We start from the raw sequence: 20,017 nt of genomic DNA, 5'->3' as shown, positions 1-20,017 counted from the left end.
CACGAATTGGGTCACCCCCAGATTGACCTCTTCGCCACAGAACACAACAGGAAGGTCAGGCTTTTTTGCTCTGTGTTCCCCAGCCCACTTCGACTGACACAGGACACGTTCCTCATCGATTGGTCCCAGGACCTACTCTACGCGTTCAGTATCTCTCATACAGTCCAGAGATGCATCGAAGACAACGCAGATTTGATTCTCATTGCCCCAGCATGGGCTTGTCAACCCTGGTTCAGCTACCTCATTCAAATGACCACCCACCAACCAATTCCCCTGGGCAACAGCCCTCAACTGCTTACCCAGGAGGGGGATCTCTACTGCACCCAATGCATTCATCCCTCAATCTCACTACCTGGAGGTTGAAAGGCTCCTATTCCAAAACCTAAACGTCCCACCTCATCTCCAGGATATTCTCCTCTCCTCGAGGAAATGATCAACTAGACTCATTTATCAACGAAAGCGGTCACATTGCGCTTCCTGGTGTACGGCCGAAGGAGCAGAATCATTCAACTGTCCATCAGAGCGACTACTACATTATCTCCATTTCCTATACAGAGAAGGTCTAGCTACAGCTTCACTTCGAGTACACCTCAGAGCCATAGTGGCTTACCACACGCCTCTCAATTGGAGAGCCTATTTCTTGTCACGCATTGGTCTCCAGATTCATGAAAGGTATCCTATGTCTATGACCCCCAACTAAAAAGCCTGTGGTATCATGGGACGTTAACATAGTATTGGAACAGCTCATAATACTGGAACAGCTCATCCGATGAAGACCCTCCACCAGGAAGGTGGAGGGTCTTCATCGGATGACTTATGAGGAGAGATTGAAGAATCTAAATATGTACTCCCTGGAGGAAAGGAGGAGCAGGGATGATATGATTCAGACTTTCAGATACTTGAAAAACTTTAATGATCCAAAGACCTCGACAAACCTTTTCCATCAGAAAAAAATCAGCAGAACCAGAGGTCACGAGCTGAGGCTCCAGGGAGGAAGACTAAGAACCAATGTCAGGAAGTATTTCTTCACGGAAAGGGTGGTGGATGCCTGGAATGCCCTTCCGGAGAAAGTGGTGAAGTCTAAAACTGTGAAGGACTTCAAAGGGGCGTGGGATAAACACTGTGGGTCCATCAAGTCTAGAGGACGTGAATAAAGAGGAGGCAGCAAAACACTGCACAGAGTGGCAGTAGCCACAGAGGCATTCACAGAGCGGGATGCCAGTGGTTGGTGTTCCACCTTCACGGAGCGGAAGGATGGAGGGCTGCCATCTCCAAAAAAAAAACAAAACAGGGGTGGGTAAGAGTATGGGGCAGGGGTGAGGCCTGCTTGTTGCAGCGGTTGCTACCCCTAATTGAGCTGGATGTTCACTTGGATGCAGATCCGGCACTGCTCTCTACATTGGTGGTGGGGTGGAGGGGAATTAGGGCTGGAGGGTACTGGAAGCCAATAGTAACAGGTGGGTGAGAGAAAAAGATTAAAAAAAAAAAAAAAGTGCGTAGCTTGCTGGGCAGACTGGATGGGCCGTTCGGTCTTCTTCTGCCGTCATTTCTATGTTTCTATGTTACTGCCCTTCAAAGCATTGGAAACTTGTCACCTCAGGTACCTCTCCTGGAAAGTGCTCTTCTTGGTCGCCCTAACCTCAGCTAGGCGTATCAGCGAACTGCAAGCTTTAGTTCACTATCCACCCTACCTTCAGTTTTACCATGACAAGGTTACGCTACGTACGCACCCAACGTCCTACCAAAAGTGGTTTCCGCATTCCCCTTAAACCAGACCATAAACCTCCCTACTTTCTTTCCAAGACCTCATGCGAATGACAGCGAGCATCAATTATATTCATTAGACTATAAACGAGCCCTCGCCTATTATAAACAAAGCATACATTCTGCTCAGAGACCCTCTCAGCTCTTTTTATCCTTTAACCCAAATGCACCAGGACTTCCCATATCCAAAAAAACACTTTTGTCCTGGATCTCTAACTGCATTCAGTTTTGTTACCAAAAACGTTCAGCGATGCTACCTGCTTTACCCAAGGTGCATCAGGTAAGTGTGATGGCTGCTCCATGGTGCCTATTTTGGATATTTGTAAGGCAGCCACTTGGTGCTCACTGCATACCTTCACATCCTACTACTGTTTAGACAAACAGACTGCTTATGACGCACACATGGGTTGGACTATTCTACAGGGAAGCACCTCTACTTCTCATCACAAAGGCCATTAAGAACTGTCCGCCTATGTTTTTTTCTTACCGTATTGTGTGTTCCTCTCAGTACAACACAATATCAAAGAACACTCAATACTGCAGCAGGGGACTCCCAGAGAGAATGGCTAATTCATGCTGCTTATCTACGGGAAGAGAGCAAGTTTACTTACTGTAAATGGTGTTTTCTGTAGATAGCAGATGAATTAGCCATGCTGACCCGCTCGCCTCCCCGGACAGTTCCTCTGTTACATCTCGTCTTGCTTGAATAAGGACTAAGAAGACTTGGAGGAACGGAGGAGGATACAGGAGGGATCACATCAGAAAAGACTTTGGTGATCTTTGAGAGCTCCGCCACCTAATGGCACGGAGGATGTACCCGGACAGCATGGCTAATTCATCTGCTATCTACAGAAAACACCGTTTACAGTAAGCAAACTTGCTCTTCTGTTTGTTCTCCCTTGAAAGCCCTCTGGTTTTTGCATAGGGGGTAAGGGAGAGGTTTGATGTATTAAAACTGTTTTAACTTGTTAAATAGAATACTGGCAGGCTGAGGTCAGCACGGAGTCTATACAGGGTGCCGTCAGTAAGCCTGTTAATCTCTGTCTCCATTTGCTGGATGAGAGGCATAACCCATGCTGCTGGACAGGTTTGACTGGATTCAAGGAAAGGAAATGAGCAGGTAAAGATTCTCTTCTCCTTGTATGAGTTCCCAGATAGGGTTATAGAAGGAAGGGATGAAAACAAGTTGTGGAAAATTGGTTTATAAGAATAAATGGTCACTGTTATTGCCAGGAATAAACTTTATTGGACTATTTTTGGATATATTAAGTTAGTCCAATAAAAAGGTCTCTCCTACAACTTGTTTGACCCTTTATATATCCAAGTGGAATATCATGGCAACCACAAATATTTGCTGATAGTGTTGCCAACTCACGGTTGAAAAGGCTGATCCAGCCCTGATTATAATTCTGCTTATCTTAGGGAAATCAATGGATAATCAGAACTACAACTCTGTGCATGCAATGGGGCAAAATCAGGATGGGATCAGCTATTCAGGTGACCTGGGTAAGTTGGCAATGCTATCCCTATCCCCATCTGTTTATCTAGGCATGCCACAATCCTTTGTACAGACATTGCAAAAAGGTTTTACTCAGCTCCTATTTACATCACAAGACTTCTTATCCCCCCACTAGCTACCCATCATTCACCCTGTAATCCTTCTCCATCGCATCTGACGTCCTCTCCTTACTAAGAAGACGTTTCTTTGTCTCCACCCCCAAGTTCCTACAGATTTAAAACAATAACAGAATGATTGATACCGTTAGGTTAGTTCTTGCAAAAGAAAGACAACAGAGAAGAAAACAGTCAAGATGTGGACATAATGAAAGCATGAGCTGACTCGCGAGACGGATGATGTGAGAGCGCTGGGTAAATCGCTGCATGAGCTGACTCGCGGGACGATTGATGTGAGAGCGCTGGGTAAATCGCTGCATGAGCTGACTTGTGGGACTATTGATGTGAGAGCGCTGGGTAAGTCGCTGCATGAGCTGACTCGCAGGACGGATGATGTGAGAGCGCTGGGTAAGTCACTGCATGAGCTGACTCGCGGGACGGATGATGTGAGAGCGCTGGGTAAGTCACTGCATGAGCTGACTCGCGGGACGGATGATGTGAGAGTGCTGGGTAAGTCGCTGCATGAGCTGACTCGTGGGACGGATGATGTGAGAGCGCTGGGTAAGTCGCTGCATGAGCTGACTCGCGGGACGGATGATGTGAGAGCGCTGGGTAAGTCCCTGCATGAGCTGACTCGCGAGACGGATGATGTGAACGCTGGGTAAGTCGCTGCATGAGCTGACTCGCGGGACGGATGATGTGAGAGCACTGGGTAAGTCACTGCATGAGCTGACTCGCGGGACGGATGATGTGAGAGCGCTGGGTAAGTCACTGCATGAGCTGACTCGCGAGACGGATGATGTGAACGCTGGGTAAGTCGCTGCATGAGCTGACTCGCGGGACGGATGATGTGAGAGCACTGGGTAAGTCGCTGCATGAGCTGACTCGCGGGACGGATGATGTGAGAGCGCTGGGTAAGTCACTGCATGAGCTGACTCGCGGGACGGATGATGTGAGAGCGCTGGGTAAGTCCCTGCATGAGCTGACTCGCGGGACGGATGATGTGAGAGCGCTGGGTAAGTCACTGCATGAGCTGACTCGCGGGACGGATGATGTGAGAGTCTAATGCAGCTGCACGAGATCCTCTTCAGCTGGGGTTCATACTACACTTTTTTGCCACCTATTTCCCTCTTTTTATGCTCCTGCTACTACTTAACCATTTCTGAGCACTGCTGGCTGTATGTGGCACTATAGGCCTAAAACAGGGAACTCTGGCCGTCATGTGTGGTTTTTCTTATATTTCCACCATAAATACCCATGAGACTTATTTGTATACATTTGACCTAAAATCCAAATAGTTTGGGTATGCTAAAATACACAGCAGTTTGGAGCACTCGGCGATTGGCATCAGTCAGGTCCTGCAGTCTCTCAGTCATTGTACATAGCCGGTTTGTACAAGGCCTTTACAGCTGTAACTGTTCTTCACTGGCCCTCTGCCCTCTCGCTTTCTCAGCTGTTTGTGTACTCATCCCTTTTCTCTGCAGCTTTCACGTTCCCTCTTCCTGCTTTCATACATGCAGGCTTCTCTCAAGCTGGCAAAGCACTCATTGGACCTCAGCGCTTATCGCTAGAATCCTGTGACTATTTCTGTTCCTCTTTTTGTTCTGTGATGTTGGTGAGTGTCCGGTGCAGCCTGCCTCAAAGAGTCTGCAAAGTACTTTTAGACAGTAAGAAACGATCCCCGGTCACTTGTTACGGATTCTGGATCTACACAGCGACCTTTCCTTCGTCTAACTTTTCCATTCCGGTGAAACTTGGCATAGCAGCGGAGTCCTAAAAATAAAGAGAAACACAAGGAGAAATCCCTCAGACCATTCTGAAGAAAAGTCTTAGTGAGCGTGAATGGATGTGCATTACTTTAACAACATGTGAGTGGATGTGCAAGAAATTAAGAACAAGTGAGTAAATGTCTGAGTGAAGGTGCACAAGTTTAAGAAGATGTGACTGGAGCTGCATGAGTTCAAGTACATGTTACTGTGTGAGTGGATCTGCAAGAGATTAAGAATGTGTGAGCATGTGGGTGAATCAGAATGAATTTAAGAAGATGTGAGTGGATGTGCAAGAGTTTAAGAACATGTCAGTGAGTGTGAGTGGATGTACATGAGTTTAAGAACTTGAGTGAGTGGGGGCAGACATATTCTTACATTAAGGAACACTGTCTTGCTGACCCTGAGATTTAATGAGCAGAGTTCCTTTCTCCCAGTCATGCTCCCCTTCTTCCTTGTGTCTCCTCCATCCTTGACCTTCACTGTCTCCCACTCTGTGCAATCTCTCAACCCTTTGTCCCTGCTCCTCGTCTCTCACCTCCTCCTTCACTTCTTCTTCCCCCCCTGTTGGCAGAACTTGTTCTGATCCTCCCCTTCCTGTCAGATCTTCTGCACTTGGGATCTCCTCCCATGCTTCTTCTTGCCTGCAGACTCTGTCGTGTCTCTACCCTGGGATCTCCTCCCATTGTTACTCTTTTCTGGAACCTCGGTCACGTCTCTCCCCTAGGATCTGTTCCGCAGGAACTCTCATAAAGATTGCCCCCCCCCCCCAAGTCTTTAATCTAGAAAGGGAGACATTTTGAAATTAATGTGTGAACTAGGTTTGTATCTTGTAGAAAGGGACTCGCTTACCATCTGTACACATACAATCATCATAACACTTGTTGTTAAGGCCACGACCGTGGAGTTTGCAGATGTGTTCTCTTAAGTCACAGCAAGATCCTGAAAAAATAAAAGTAGCTAGGTAAATCCTAAGCTTCCTGCAGGCATTAAGAGGCAAATGCAAAAAGGTGCACTAAACTTTACTCACACTTTAATGAGATTGTTAGTGCTCAAAAAATGTAAAAAGGATGACTACAATGAGCGTACTTCTATGCAAATTGCTTTTAAATGAAGGTATTTATGTATAAAAATGTATATCCTGCACACTTCACACATACTTAACAGGTTACAATTCTTCACATATATAAATTATAAAACAAATACCTGCTAATTTTCATCCCTGTAGTACCTCAGATCTGTCCAGACTCCTGAGTTTTGCTTCCCCTCCAGCAGATGGAGATGGAGAAAGTTTTACTGACACTGTACATAACCCAGTGTGCCACCTGCAGTCCCTCAGTATTGATCTGAACCCAAGCAAAGATATCTACCTTAACAAACCCTAATAAACCTTGGGTGAACAGAGACAAAGGTGGAGCCCCCTGAAAACTAGGCCCCCTTGATTTAACACAAAGCACATACCAAGCTATGTACCCTCTCATTAATCTGAGTATATCATATGCCAGCTCAGCCATATCCAGAAGCAAGGAAGTCTTTCGAAAAATGGGTATGGGTCCCTGGACTGATCCGTGGTACTTCAGGAATGAAAATTAGCAGGTAAGAATCAATTTTCCTTTCCTGTTCGTAATTCGGATCAGTCTAGACAAGTGGGATGTACCTAAGACCCTTTATTTTGGGCGGTAACTCGAAAGACCTGCGCGCAACACACTTTCCCCAAATGTCGCCTCCTCTGGCACTGTACTTCCAAACGGTAATATCTGGTAAAAGTGTGAAGAGAAGACCACATTGCTGCTTGATAAATCTGCAGAAAAATCAACTGACATTCCACCCACAAGGTTGCTTGTGCCCTAGTGGAATGTGCTCTCAACCCCTTCGGCACTGACGTGCCCTTACAGATGTAAGCCAAAGCTATTGTCTCCTTCAACCATTGCGCGATGGTGCCCTTGGAAGCCTTATTTCCCTTCCTTGCACCACTGAGCAGGGCAAACCGATGATCAGATCTCCAAAAGGTATTCATCTCTTTAAGATATTGCAAAAGAATTCAACGCACATCCAATAAGTGAAGCTCCCTCACCATAGGAGCATCCACTGACAAATTTGGAAAGGCCAGTAGCTCAACCATCTGGTTAAGGTGAAAGGAGGATACCACCTTAGGCAAAAAGGAAGGAACCGTACATAAAGAAACCCCATCCTCCTTAAAATGCAGGAAAGGGTCCCTACATGACAAAGCCTGCAGCTCAGATATTTGCTTAGCTGAACAGATAACCACCAGGAAAACAGTTTTCATGGTTAAATCCTTTAATGACACCCTCCACATTGGTTCGAAGGAAGGACCACACAGTCCACGAAGAATCAAATTCAGATTACATGCTAGACAGATCTTCCAAACCAGAGGACGCAGATGTTTTGCTCCCTTTAGGAAACAAATCACATCCGGATAAGACGCCAATGGTCTTTCCTGAATCCTACCTCGAAGGGAACCCAAGTATGGTACCTGGACCCAAAGGGAATTATAGGCCAACCCCTTGGCCAAATTGCTCTGCAAAAAGGCCACGATCTGTGGAACGTCCACCTTCAAATGTTGCACCCTGTTCTGCAATCACCAAGATTCAAACACCCTCCACACTCGGACATAAGCCACTGAAGTGGAAGGCCTCCTTGCCTGAAGCAAAGTCACAATCACAGGCTCCGAATAACCTTTCAAACGGAGTCGCCACTTCTCAAAAGCCAAGCCGCCAAACAGAAGCAATCCTCCTGGTCTGAAAATAAGGGCTTTTACCATAGCAATCCTGAGAGATGAACCAAGCGAACAGGACTGTCCTCTGCCAGATGGTCTGCAAACCATGGCCGACAGGACCTCTCGGATGCCACCAGAATCACCCTGTCCAGATGAAGCTCAATGCGCCGCAGCACCCGACCTATGAGAGGCTATGGTGAAAAGACGTACAACAACCGATGTGTCGGCCATGGTTGAACTAGGGCGTCGATGCCCTCCAATCCGACCTCTCTTCTGTGACTGAAAAACCGATCAATCTTTGAATTTGCTGGAGTTGCCATGAGGTCCATCACTGGTCTTCCCCACCTTGTCTGCAGCAAGGAGAAGGCTTCCACAGACATCTCCCTCTCCCCTGGGTCCAGACGCTGTCTGCTGAAGAAGTCTGTCTGTACTTTTGTCCACCCCGGTCACATGAGAAGCAGCTATTCGCACCAGATGCTTCTCCGCCCACACGAACAGTTCTTGCGACTCCAGAGCCACTAGTCGACTCTTTGTACTGCCTTGACGATTGATGTACGCTACTGTCATCGCACTGAGAGCACTCGCACCGATTTGTCCTGAACAAGCAGAAGAAATGCCAGTAAGGCTCTGCGCACTGTCCTGGTTTCCAGCCAATTGATAGACCAGGTCGCCTCCTCCGGCAATCACTGACCCTGGGCTGATTTCCCTTGACAAATTGCTCCCCAGCCAGAGAGGCCGGCATCCGTAGTCACTAGAACCCAGTTGGTCACTTCCAGATCTGTCCCTTTCTCCAGACTGCGCCAAGACAGCCACCGTGAAAGGATGGACCTGGCATCCTCTGCAATCAGTAAAGGAAGCTGAAATTCTTCTGACAGTGGATTCCAATGGGATAACAGTGCCCCCTACAGAGGACACATGTGAGCAAAGGCCCATGGAACTAATTCCAGCATAGACACCATGGAAGCCAGGACCTGCAAGTAATCCCAGACCATGGGCGGCGACAGGCGCAGCAGTCGAAGAACCTGACTCTGCAACTTGATGACTCTCTCCATAGTCAGAAACACCTTCCCAATCCAGGTATCCAAGCATGCCCCCAGATATTCCGACAACTGGGCCGGCTTCAAATGACTCTTTGCTAGGTTCATCACCTAGCCCAACTATTCCAGATGCTGCAGTACCCGCTGGACTGAGAGACGAAACTCTACCTCCGCCTTTGCCCGTTATCAGCCAATCATCCAGGTACAGGTGCACCAGGATACCTTTCTTTCTGAGTGTCGCCATCACCTTTGTGAATGTCTGCAGCGCCGTTGCCAACCCAAAGAGAAAAGCTTGAAACTGGAAAATGTTCTCCCAGAACCATGAACCTCAGGAACCTTTGATGTTTGGTCCAAATGGGGAGATGAAGATAGGCCTCTGTCACCCGAAGGGCAGCGCTGACCTTCTGCAGATCGAGAACGGTCAAAAGGTCCCTTCCTTTTTTGGCACCACGAAGTATACAGAATACCGACCCTGTCCCCTCTCCTGAGAGGAAACAATAAAGAAAAATATGCCCGTTGTTTCTTCACGGCTTTGTTAGATCGCCTGCCTTGCTGTTTTTTGGGTCCCTCTCCTGAGAGGGCATCAGTACAATGGTGTGCAGGAGTTTTAACCGATGTAGTGTATCCCGCACCACCTCTCGCTTGCACCAGGAGATGGAGAGGGAAACTACAAAGGCATCCATGAGCGGATGAGAGAAATTTTAAGGCATAGCTGTCTCTTATCTCCCGGACCCACCAGTCCGACATGATTGAGGTCCACTCCTTGTTAAAAAAAAAAAAAAAAAAAAAAGGGACAGCCTTCCTACAACAGCCTCTGGGAAGGAGCGGACCAACACAGCTTCATTGCCCAATCTTGTTTCAGCTGCCCCCTTGAGAACCACCGTCCCTCGAGGGTCTACGCTGACTCTAAAAGGGCTGCTGCCTGCCAGAATTCTGCTTCTGCAATGCTGGTGCAGGGTTCCTGACCGCATAAAATCTCCTCGCCTTTCGAAAACGAACTTACAGTGGAAAGGACTTCTTAGGGGCTTTCCTGTCCTCAGGCAACTTATTACACTTCGACTCTCCCAACTGCTTCATGAGCTGCTCCAAGTCCTCCCCAAAGAGGAGCTTCCCCCTGAAGAGGGAGGTTCAAAGCTGGGCTTTAGACTATATGTCTGCTGACCAATTTTGCAGCCACAGGAGCCTGCACGCCACCACTGCAGAGACCATTCCTCCTGGTGGAAGTTTGGACCATGTCATACAGAACATCGGCCACAAAGGCTACTCCCGCCTCTAAGTGGGCCACCTGCACTGTCTCAGCCATTTTCCCTGACTGCTTGTCATGCACCTTCTGCACCCAGCACAAACAAACGAAGACTTGGCCTGAAGTCTTGGATGCAGGAAGGAAGATTTGGACTGAAGACTTGGAAGCAGGAACGAATACTTAGACTAAAGACTTGGATACAGGAATGAAGACTTAGATGCAGGGACAAACATTTGTCCAAGCCTGTCTCAAATGTTTCTTCGCTTCAGTACCATAATCAAATAGCTTTGGATCCTGTGTTTGGACCTTCAGTTCCCCCTGTTGGTATTATGCCTTTGTCTCCTTGGAAGCCAAAGAAAGGAGGCTTAGGAAGGGGGGTACTGTTGTGATCCCCGTTCACGGGACAGGCTCACAAGAGGTTCACTCACCCTATGCCACCACCGAGATGCTGCTGTTGCAGCGATTGCCATCCTTGCAGCCCTGAATGCCGCTGACACCCGATGTCGGTGGACGCTGCCGACCACCACTGCAGTCAGTGAGCCACGTGGCAGAGGGACACCTTCACTGCACTGAGTCTTTGAGACCTGGAGCTGCTGCCATTGCCATCACTTTCTCTCGTGGCCTGGAATGCCGCCGATGCTGGATCTCTTCAGCTCCTCACTGCTGCTGATGGTGTTTCCCAGGCATGTGTACACTTGTCTCACTTCACAACATAAAGGGACCATGGTGGGAAAAGCCCCACAGCCCCTTCTGATGTCCTCCTGCTGCCCTATAAATGAGCTTCTCAGTCTGCTCAGTTTTGCCTTCATAAGGTTACCGGTCCTTCTAGGTCTCCTGTTTCCCGTAGTCTTCTATTCCAAGTCTTCATTCCTGCATCCAAATCTTCACTCCAAGTTCTCCAGAGATACAGTTCTTGTCTTCGTCTTCTGAGTCCAAGTTCAAGTCTTTGTCTCCAGATTTCTAGTTTTTGTATTTGTCTTCAAGCTCTGGTCTTCCAGGTTTCCTGTTCCTCACCTTCAGCCCAGTGTCTTGAGTTCCTGGCTGAGTCCAGTTCCAAGTCTCAAAGTCCATCCTCGCTGGTCCAAGTTCTCAAAGTCTTGATCCAAGTTTCGAGTGCCAAATGCAAGTTCCTAGTTCATGAATCCTTGTTCCTGGTCTCGGGGAGCTTGTCCAGCCAGTGGTCCTCCTTGATTCTAGTACCTGCCCGAACCTTGTCTTCAGTCCCCCCTGGTTCTTGTTCTTGCTGGATCCCTGTCTTCAGTCCATTTGGATTCCTTGTCAAGTCTGGACCTTTGTCAAGCCATGCTCCTGTCTTAAGCTACATTTCTGTCTCAAGCCTTGTGTCTGTTTCAAGCCATGATTGTCTTCATCATGTCCAAGTATCCAGCGTCTTGTCTATGTCTCCAGAGACTCCTTCGAGTCCTCTACCTCCATCTGTCTCATGCTCAAACTGCTTCCAAGCAGCAGTCCGAAAGGGCTTTCAGAGTGGCCAGAGGACTACCCCAGAGACCAGCGTGGGTTGCTGGTTCTCAGTTCCTGGAATGTGCTGGACATCTGAATGTTCCTGTTCCAAGTCAAGAGAATTCTCTTTTTCAGCCAACCCATGCCCAGATGCGCTCGCCTGCCAGCAGCGTGGACCACGGCCAGTCCCGGTGTTGTGTCAGTCATGTCGTGGCACAAAGGATCATGCTCTCAGGTGCCTGTCTGTACTCACAACACTGGGTCAGCGTTTCTGACCTAATGTCAGTCTATTGTGCAGTACCAGCAAAGCCCCAGACCTCAAATTCCTTGGTATTTTGTTCTAGACTCAGATTTCCTAGGTAAATCCCAGGTCCACGACCATGCTGGCACAGCGTCAAAGCCTAACATTAGCCACAGAAATGTAAGTTGACTTTAGTCCACCTCTAACTCAAGAGTTCAAATTTCCAAGCCTAGAGAAGGAAAAAAAAAAGAGTTAAGCACTGGGAGACTGGAACCTGAGACTCTGACCCTTCAGCTTGGGTGTCCCAGGACACAGAGGGCTTGTGGCTCAGAGTCCCCATTCACCCCCTAACCTACCACCTACCCAGTGCTTTCTCTTGTCTTCCTGCGGGTCATTGTTCAGCTGAAGCCCTGTGAATGGGGAAGAGAAGAGGAGGCGGCGTTCCACAGGGAGGAGCCTGTAGGAATATCGGTGATTTAGTGCGTGGGAGTTATAGGGGTTGGGGTTCTCTATTCCTCTGGATCAGGAGTTCCGGACTAGACCAGAGAGCCTCCAGTTTTTTAAAGTTATAAAGTTCATGCATTTTTTGGCTTTACTATTGTAAAAAGGTACACTGTGCTGAGCAGACCCTTTTGCTTAGTGCACTTTTTAAACTTCCGTTGCATTTGCATATCATTTGCTTACTGCGTCAGGAGTTGACTGTTTTGTTTTTTTTTGTTTTTTTGTTTCTAGTGCATGAGTAAAGAAACTGCACTATACTTTGGGGCTGTAAATTAATATATGTAGGTCCCCTAGTCAAATATCTGTATGCACAAGAGTTGTGTGTGCAGCCACACATTTATAAACAGTCAGATTTCATATCTAAATAGGATTGACAAGGCTCCTTCTCACCTGCAAGGCAGTCAAGATGATGATCACAGGCATCCCCTTCAGTCACAGTCTCATTGCCAGTAGTTTTTTTGTGGCGTTTCTCTATTAAAAAACAAAAAGTCAATTATTGGTTGAAGGAGGAGGTAGCAGTATAGAATACCTGAGTCCAACATGCTATAGGCTGGATAACTGTTGCTCTGAACCCACTGAGCTTGCACAGTGGAATCTGTGACTTCAGTGTTGGACGCTAATCTCATGTTACTTGTGTGTGCAATCGATCCATCCCAGCTCACAGACTAGAAGATCTCTCACTCCTGACTGTAATGCCTCTGTTTTATATTTTACACATTCTAATATACATTTTTTTGCCACACTAATAGGTATTGAGCTGTTTTGCATACTCTTGCATCTCATTACCTCAGTATAGATTTTGAGTTGATTTATTTTTTTATTTAGATTTCACTCATGCTTTTTCAGTGGTAGATCAAGGCTATGCAAGCATTAGCAGTGTGATTAATGCACATTAACCACTTATAACTTATAAAGGAAAATTTTCTTACCTGCTAATTTTCATTCTTGGAATACCACAGATCAGACTAGACGAGTGGGTTTATGCATCTCTACCAGCAGATGGAGGCAGAGAACAAAACCTTGAGACACTGCTCATACCAGAGAGTGCCACCTGCACTCTTCAGTATTGACCTGTACCCAAGCCAAGATTCTTACTTTCAACAAACATTATTTCCCAACTAGGGTGAACAGAGAAATAAAGTTGGAGCCCCCCACCTCAAAAGAGGGTAAGAAAAAGCTTTCCAACTACAAAAGTCTTTTATAGCTACTATGGAAATTTTGCCTTAGCAGCAAAGTTCTGCCTTAATAGCAACCAGAAGCAAGAGAGGTCATTTGCAAACAGGGGCTGACTTCTGGACTGATCTGTGATATTCCAGGAATGAAAATTAGCAGGAAAGAACCAATTTTCCTTTCCTGTTCATACCCTAGATCAGTCCAGACAAGTGAGATATACCCAAGCTTTTTTAAACTGGGCAGGAAACTGGAAGACCCACGAGCAACAGACTTACTCCAAACATAGCCTACTCTGGACTGTGCACATTCAAACTGCAATGTTGGTAAAAGTATGCAAGGAAGACCAAGTTGCCGCATGACAAATGCCTTGCAGCAAAACCAATTGACAGTCTGCCTAGAATGCACCCCCAATCCCTCTGGAATGGTTCGATCCTTACAAAGAAATGGGCCAAAAAAATTGCCTCCTACAACCACTGAGCAATGGTGGCTTTGGAAGCATTACTTCCCTTCTTTGCTCCACTGAACAAAAAAAAAAAGGGCCATCTGAACATCGACTCTAAGGTAACACAACAGAGTTCAACGAACATCCAGCAAATGCATCGGCCTCACATTCAGAAAATCCAATGCCTGCTCCACCATCTGATTGAGATGAAACACGTACGCAGCCTTTGGCAAAAAGGAAGGAATCGTACATAACAAAATCCCAACATCCGAAATTCACAAAAACGAATCTCTACCCAACAAGGCTTGGAGTTCCAAAATCCACCTGTCAAAACCACTCGTCACCAAGAACACAGCTTTCAAAGTGAGCTCCCTTTATGAAGCTTTCCTCAAAGGCTCAAAAAGGAGATCCACATAGGAGCTGAAGCACTAAATTAAGATTCCATGCAGGACACATCCTACATACTTGTGGGCGCAAATGCTTTTTCCCTTCAGGAAAACTGGAGGACATCGTGATGTGAGGCCAATGGCCTGCCATGTAGCTAACCTCGAAAACATCCCAAAGCTGCCATTTGCACCCAGAGGGAATTGGAAGCTAATCCCTTTGTCAATCCCTTTGCAAAAAGGTAAAGACTTGAGAAACATTCACTCGCAGAGGCGCTGCACCTTCCCCCAATCACCACACTTGGATCTAAGCCAGAGAAGTGACTGGCCTATAGGCCGAAGCCAAGGAGCAACGACCTGCTCTGAGCACCCTTTCAAACGCAAATGCCACCACTCAAAACACCCAGCCGAGAGACAAAAGTGCTCCGCCCAATCTGAAAAGACAGACCCAGCAACCCCCGCAAATAAGCCAATCAGACGGGACCATCCGCAGCAAACTGCACCAGATCTGCAGCCACGGATGGCACAGCCAATCTGGCGCCACTAGAATAACCCTTCCTGGAAGTTGTTCTATACAACACGACCCACGAGAGAAACACATATAGCAGGAGCCCCGTCAACCAAGGTTGGACAAGAACATCGATCTCTTTGGACCTGCCCTCTTCTCCTGTGGCTGAAGAACCGCTCCCCCTTGGCTTTCCTTCGTGACACCATGAGATCCAGCTGGGACCTGCCCCACCTGGCTTGATTGATGGCAAAAGCCTTCGTTGACAGCTCTGACTCTCCTGGATCTAGCTGCTGACTGTTGAGATAATGTGCCTGTACTTGTCCACTCAGCCAAGAGAGATATCCCCCCCCCCCCCCCCCCCCCCCCGAATAAAGTTCTTGGGCCTCCTTAACCTCCATATGACTCTTGGTCCCACCCTGATGATCGATATATGCCATTGTCATTGCATTGTCCAAGAAACTACTTGCACTGTCCAACCTTGACTCTGCAGAAGAAAGACGACCAATGCCTTGTGAACCACCCTGGTCTCAAAAATGATTGACTGACCAGGACGCTTCCCTCATTGACCACTGACCTTGGGCACTCTCCCTGACATGCCACATAGGCCACTGCTACCTGCATGTTGTGCCCTCCAGTTATGTGAAATGCTACCAAAACTGCCAGGTGCTTCTCCCCCCAGTGAATCAACTACTGAGCCTCCTGAGAAACCATTCTTCTTTTGTTCTCTCCCTGTAAGTTGATCTAAGCCACTGTAGTTCAGATCTAGTTCCCTTGAGACTGGTATTTATGGACACTACCACCCAGTCTGGGATCTCCAGTTCTACTCCTGTCTCCAGATTGGGATTCAACAGCCACCACTCGATACTGGACCTGAATTCCCCCAGAAGAGGCAAAGGAAGCTGTTACTCCTCTGACAGCAGATCCCACCAGGACAAAGGTGTCCTCTATAGAGATCGCAAGGCCCATGGAACTAATTCCAGCTTAGATGCCATAGAACCTAGAAACTGCAAATAATCTCAGTGTTGCGCCCGGTCACAGATGGCTGCAACCTCTGTTGCTCACCTCTCTTTTGCCTGCTCCAGTGATTTCAGAGAGTTTCAGCCTTAGCCTGCAAACACCGTTTTCCCCGGCGTCCCCTGGACAGCGTGGGTGATCCCGGACGCCATCTTGATGACAGAGTTACCTAGGGTGCGCGTGCGCCCATCAGCCTCCCTCTTATTCCCATCAAGGTGGGAACTTCTGGGGCGTTCCCACCTGTGACGTTGCCCGCCAAGAGGTATTTAAGCCCTACGCTTCCTGACAACCAAGTTAGCAAGGACTTCCATCTTGCCTGATTCCACTCTTTTGGAGATCTTCTCTTCGCTTCGCAGTACTCGTTCCTGACTACTGATAATGGACTTAAGGTACCCACTCCTCAGTGGCCTACTGTGTTCTGGCTATCCGCTCCTCAGAGGGCCATCTCGCCTGCAGGAATCTACCACTTCAGTCTGTGAGTACCATCATCTACCACCTTGGTGACAAGACCTCCGGTGTACCCCGTACCTCGGGCCACTACCGCGTGCTCTGTTACCTGCTTCATTTCTACTACGAGTGCTCTCATCTCTGCTACGAGTGCTTCTCTCTCTCATCTCCACGTGATTCACGGTGTAACCTGCGCTGTGGGACACTACCGGATCACAACTAAAAAGCATCTCCCCTCCAGAGGAGCTGCCTTGGCATACCCCACTCTATGGACCATTACCAGGAGGACCAGCTTCACACCACTTCACTCTGGACTGAGTCTATGCCCACCTAGTGGGATATCTACGTTCCTGCCTAATAAAATCTTTTACCGTTGTCTGTCTGAGTCTAGAGACTGTCATAGTGAGTCCCCACAGGACTCCTCCCTGTGGGTGGAGCCAACTCTCACTACAACCCAGGGGTCCACAACCACACCGAACAATAATACACAGACCCTGGCCACAGCCAGCTGTAGCAGTTGAAACACCTGAGACTACAACTTCAAAATTATATTCGCATTAAGAAAAACCTTGCCCAATCTTCCAACGGCTGGGAAGGCTCCAGGAGGCTCTTTGCCAGGTTCAATACCCAGTCCAGAGACTGTAATTACTTCATGATTCATTGACTCGAGTGACAGCACTCCAACTCCGTCCAAATGAGCCAGTCCTCCAGGTATGGGTGAACAAGGATTCCTTCCTTCCTGAGCGCTGCTGCCATCACCACCACTTTTGTGAAAGTCCGAAGGGCAGAGTTTGAAAACGGAAGTGCTCACCTAGTCACATTCCCCGCAGAAACCTCTGATGATCTGGTCGTATTGGGATATACAGATAGATTTCTGATAAATCCAAAAATGACAGAAAACTCCCCTTTGTGAACCATTGCTATAACAGTCTGCAACTTTTCCATACAAAACCCGCAGTGCCGCATTGACTTTCTGTAGATCTAGATTGGTCCCCAAGAAGGAGGGCACCTTTCGGCCCAGAGTACCTTCCTTGTCCTTGATCTCTCGGGGAACTGGGAAAATTGCTTCCAGAAGCTGCAGTAGTTGCAACGTTTCCTGAGCCACCTCTCGCTTCGCTTGAGGTGGAAAGTGCAATGGGACATCACACAGGCTTTTCTGATCGGGTGAGAAAACTCCAAATTGTAGCAGTCTCTTATCACGTCCAGAACCCATTGGTCTGATATGATCTTGGTCCACTCCTCATAAAAGAGAGCAAGACCTCCCCCTACCCATGGCTTACAAGGAAGTCTGACTTCATTGCTAAGCTTTACTCCCTCTGATCCCTTGACCGGAACCATCTCAAGGAGGTCTTCATGTCCCCCAAAAGGTCTGCTGCCTTCCGCACAGCAGTCAAAGCACCTCTGTTCAAGCGAAATCTTCTCATATCTTGAAAATGAGACCATGGTGGGAAAGTCTTCTTAATAGCCTTATCTGCAGGCAACGTGTTTCCTTTAAACTCCCCCCCCCCCCCCCACACATAAATAATTCAACAACTGCTCAAGATCTAAACACTGCCTCCCTTTAACGAGGAGATTACATAGCTGTGATCTGGACCACATATCTGTTGACCAATTGTGCAACCTGAGGAGCCCCCCTGAGCTGCTCCCACGGAAACCATGCTCCCACAGCCACCACCACATCCAGAATTGGAAGTCTCCCTCGCTAGACCTCCTCCGGTAGCAGATACAACTTAGCCACAGCCAAGGCTATCCGTAAGGCCAGCCTCGGGAGCATCACACTCTTGGATAACCAATTTTTTCATCTTCTTTGGCAAAGGAAAGTCTTTGGTGGACCCCCCAGACCATCCAAGACAGCGTCCACCCCTTCAATGTCAGAAACCTCCTGAAGAACCTTGATCCCCAGCACTTGGAAAACCTAGGGGACACAGATTCTCCTTACGGAATAATCTGACCACCATAGGGACAACTTCTTCAGGGTCTGTCAGCATCCGGATTCAGTACTCTACCTGCAGCCATGACTGCGGGCCCTTCTGCAAGATCATCTACAGAAACCTCCCCGGACCATCTGGGAGATCATCTGCACCATCCGAGTCCCCAGAGGTATCATCACCTCGATCTGGCGGCCCTTGTCTGCATTGACACTCTAGGTCTCTTAGCTGAGCCTCGGGACTTCTGACTGCCGGAAAGCTTAATCCTTGGCTCCATGCTTAGCTAGATAGGTCTTGTGGGACAGAAGAAAATCCATGGAAAGTCCTCATCCGAGGCATCCATCATGTCCTATTGTGGCTCTCCTGTACCTTCCCATTCCTCTACAGTGTCCTGGCACATCAGGAACAGTGAAGGAAGGGAATCTTTTGGCTCCCTTGCCTCTGCTTGCTTCCTCCCACATGCTGAAAAACATGGCCACTGACTCCTTTGAGGCCTTCGGAATGGGCCCTTTCGACTGGGAGAAGCATTTGCCTTCTGGAACCCCCAAGGAGGTTCCCTCCTCCCCAGAGGCTGTCTCAAGCTGCGATTGCCACGCTTCACAGGCTCAGCGGGAGATGCCATTACAGTTGTGCACGGTCAGGCTGACACAAAACAGTCGCACTTACAACCGGCTGCCGCGGTCAGCTGAATACACTCCCTGACTCTAAAATTACACTCCCTGACTCTAAAATTACCTCCCCAGGAACTTTCATTGAGCCAGGTGTTTCCTCTCTCACCCCCAATACCAGCACTGACCTCCAAATACGCCACCCCTGCAGCCCTGTTCTGCACATCCGCCTTCATTTTTTTTTAAAGGCAGAGAGCCCAGCAAAGAAAGAAATAATTCCCTGCTCCTGATTGCCTGAAGCCGCTTCTGTCGTGGGGAGATCGAGTCCTCAGAGGGGGCGAGGAAACCAGGACCTCTAGTTATCAGTCCCCTCTGAAAGCTGAGGCTGAGAAACTCTGGGGATCACAATCGCACTGCTCAATCTGAGGGATGGCCCACGAAGGAACCTAACACCTCAGGGTGTCTCCATCAACGCTTTCGTGCTTCTATTTCCTAAAAAAAAAAAAAAAAGGAAACTTTTTTAACTCCAGACTGCAGGTCTGCACCTCCACCATCTGCTGGAGACAGAGAAATACTGAGGAACTGCAGGTCTGCACCTCCACCATCTGCTGCAGACAGAGAAATACTGAGGGACTGCAGGTCTGCACCTCCACCATCTGCTGCAGACAGAGAAATACTGAGGGACTGCAGGTCTGCACCTCCACCATCTGCTGCAGACAGAGGAATACTGAGGGACTGCAGGTCTGCACCTCCACCATCTGCTGCAGACAGAGAAATACTGAGGGACTGCAGGTCTGCACCTCCACCATCTGCTGCAGACAGAGAAATACTGAGGGACTGCAGGTCTGCACCTCCACCATCTGCTGGAAACAGAGAAATACTGAGGGACTGCAGGTCTGCACCTCCACCATCTGCTGGAGACAGAGAAATACTGAGGGACTGCAGGTCTGCACCTCCACCATCTGCTGGAAACAGAGAAATACTGAGGGACTGCAGGTCTGCACCTCCACCATCTGCTGCAGACAGAGAAATACTGAGGGACTGCAGGTCTGCACCTCCACCATCTGCTGGAAACAGAGAAATACTGAGGGACTGCAGGTCTGCACCTCTACCATCTGCTGGAAACAGAGAAATACTGAGGGACTGCAGG

At 48.2% G+C, this 20,017-nt stretch overlaps 1 protein-coding gene across 2 annotated transcripts in view; it reads right to left on the bottom strand.

The window, feature by feature from the left end:
- Positions 1 to 2,627: 2,627 nt before the first annotated feature.
- Positions 2,628 to 20,017, bottom strand: part of DRAXIN (dorsal inhibitory axon guidance protein) — a 31,587-nt gene continuing 14,197 nt past the window's right edge. For both annotated transcript variants that reach the window (XM_029578814.1, XM_029578812.1), the window contains 3 exons: positions 12,755 to 12,835; positions 5,997 to 6,086; positions 2,628 to 5,151 (listed from right to left, as the gene is read on the bottom strand). In XM_029578814.1, the coding sequence (XP_029434674.1) occupies positions 5,039 to 5,151; positions 5,997 to 6,086; positions 12,755 to 12,835 (284 nt within the window). In that variant the 3' untranslated portion in view covers positions 2,628 to 5,038. The remainder of the gene's footprint in view (positions 5,152 to 5,996; positions 6,087 to 12,754; positions 12,836 to 20,017) is intronic.

This window comes from Rhinatrema bivittatum, chromosome 15, assembly GCF_901001135.1.
Source record: "Rhinatrema bivittatum chromosome 15, aRhiBiv1.1, whole genome shotgun sequence".
Taxonomy (NCBI): domain Eukaryota; kingdom Metazoa; phylum Chordata; class Amphibia; order Gymnophiona; family Rhinatrematidae; genus Rhinatrema; species Rhinatrema bivittatum.
This window is presented reverse-complemented; position numbering and strand designations above follow the sequence as displayed.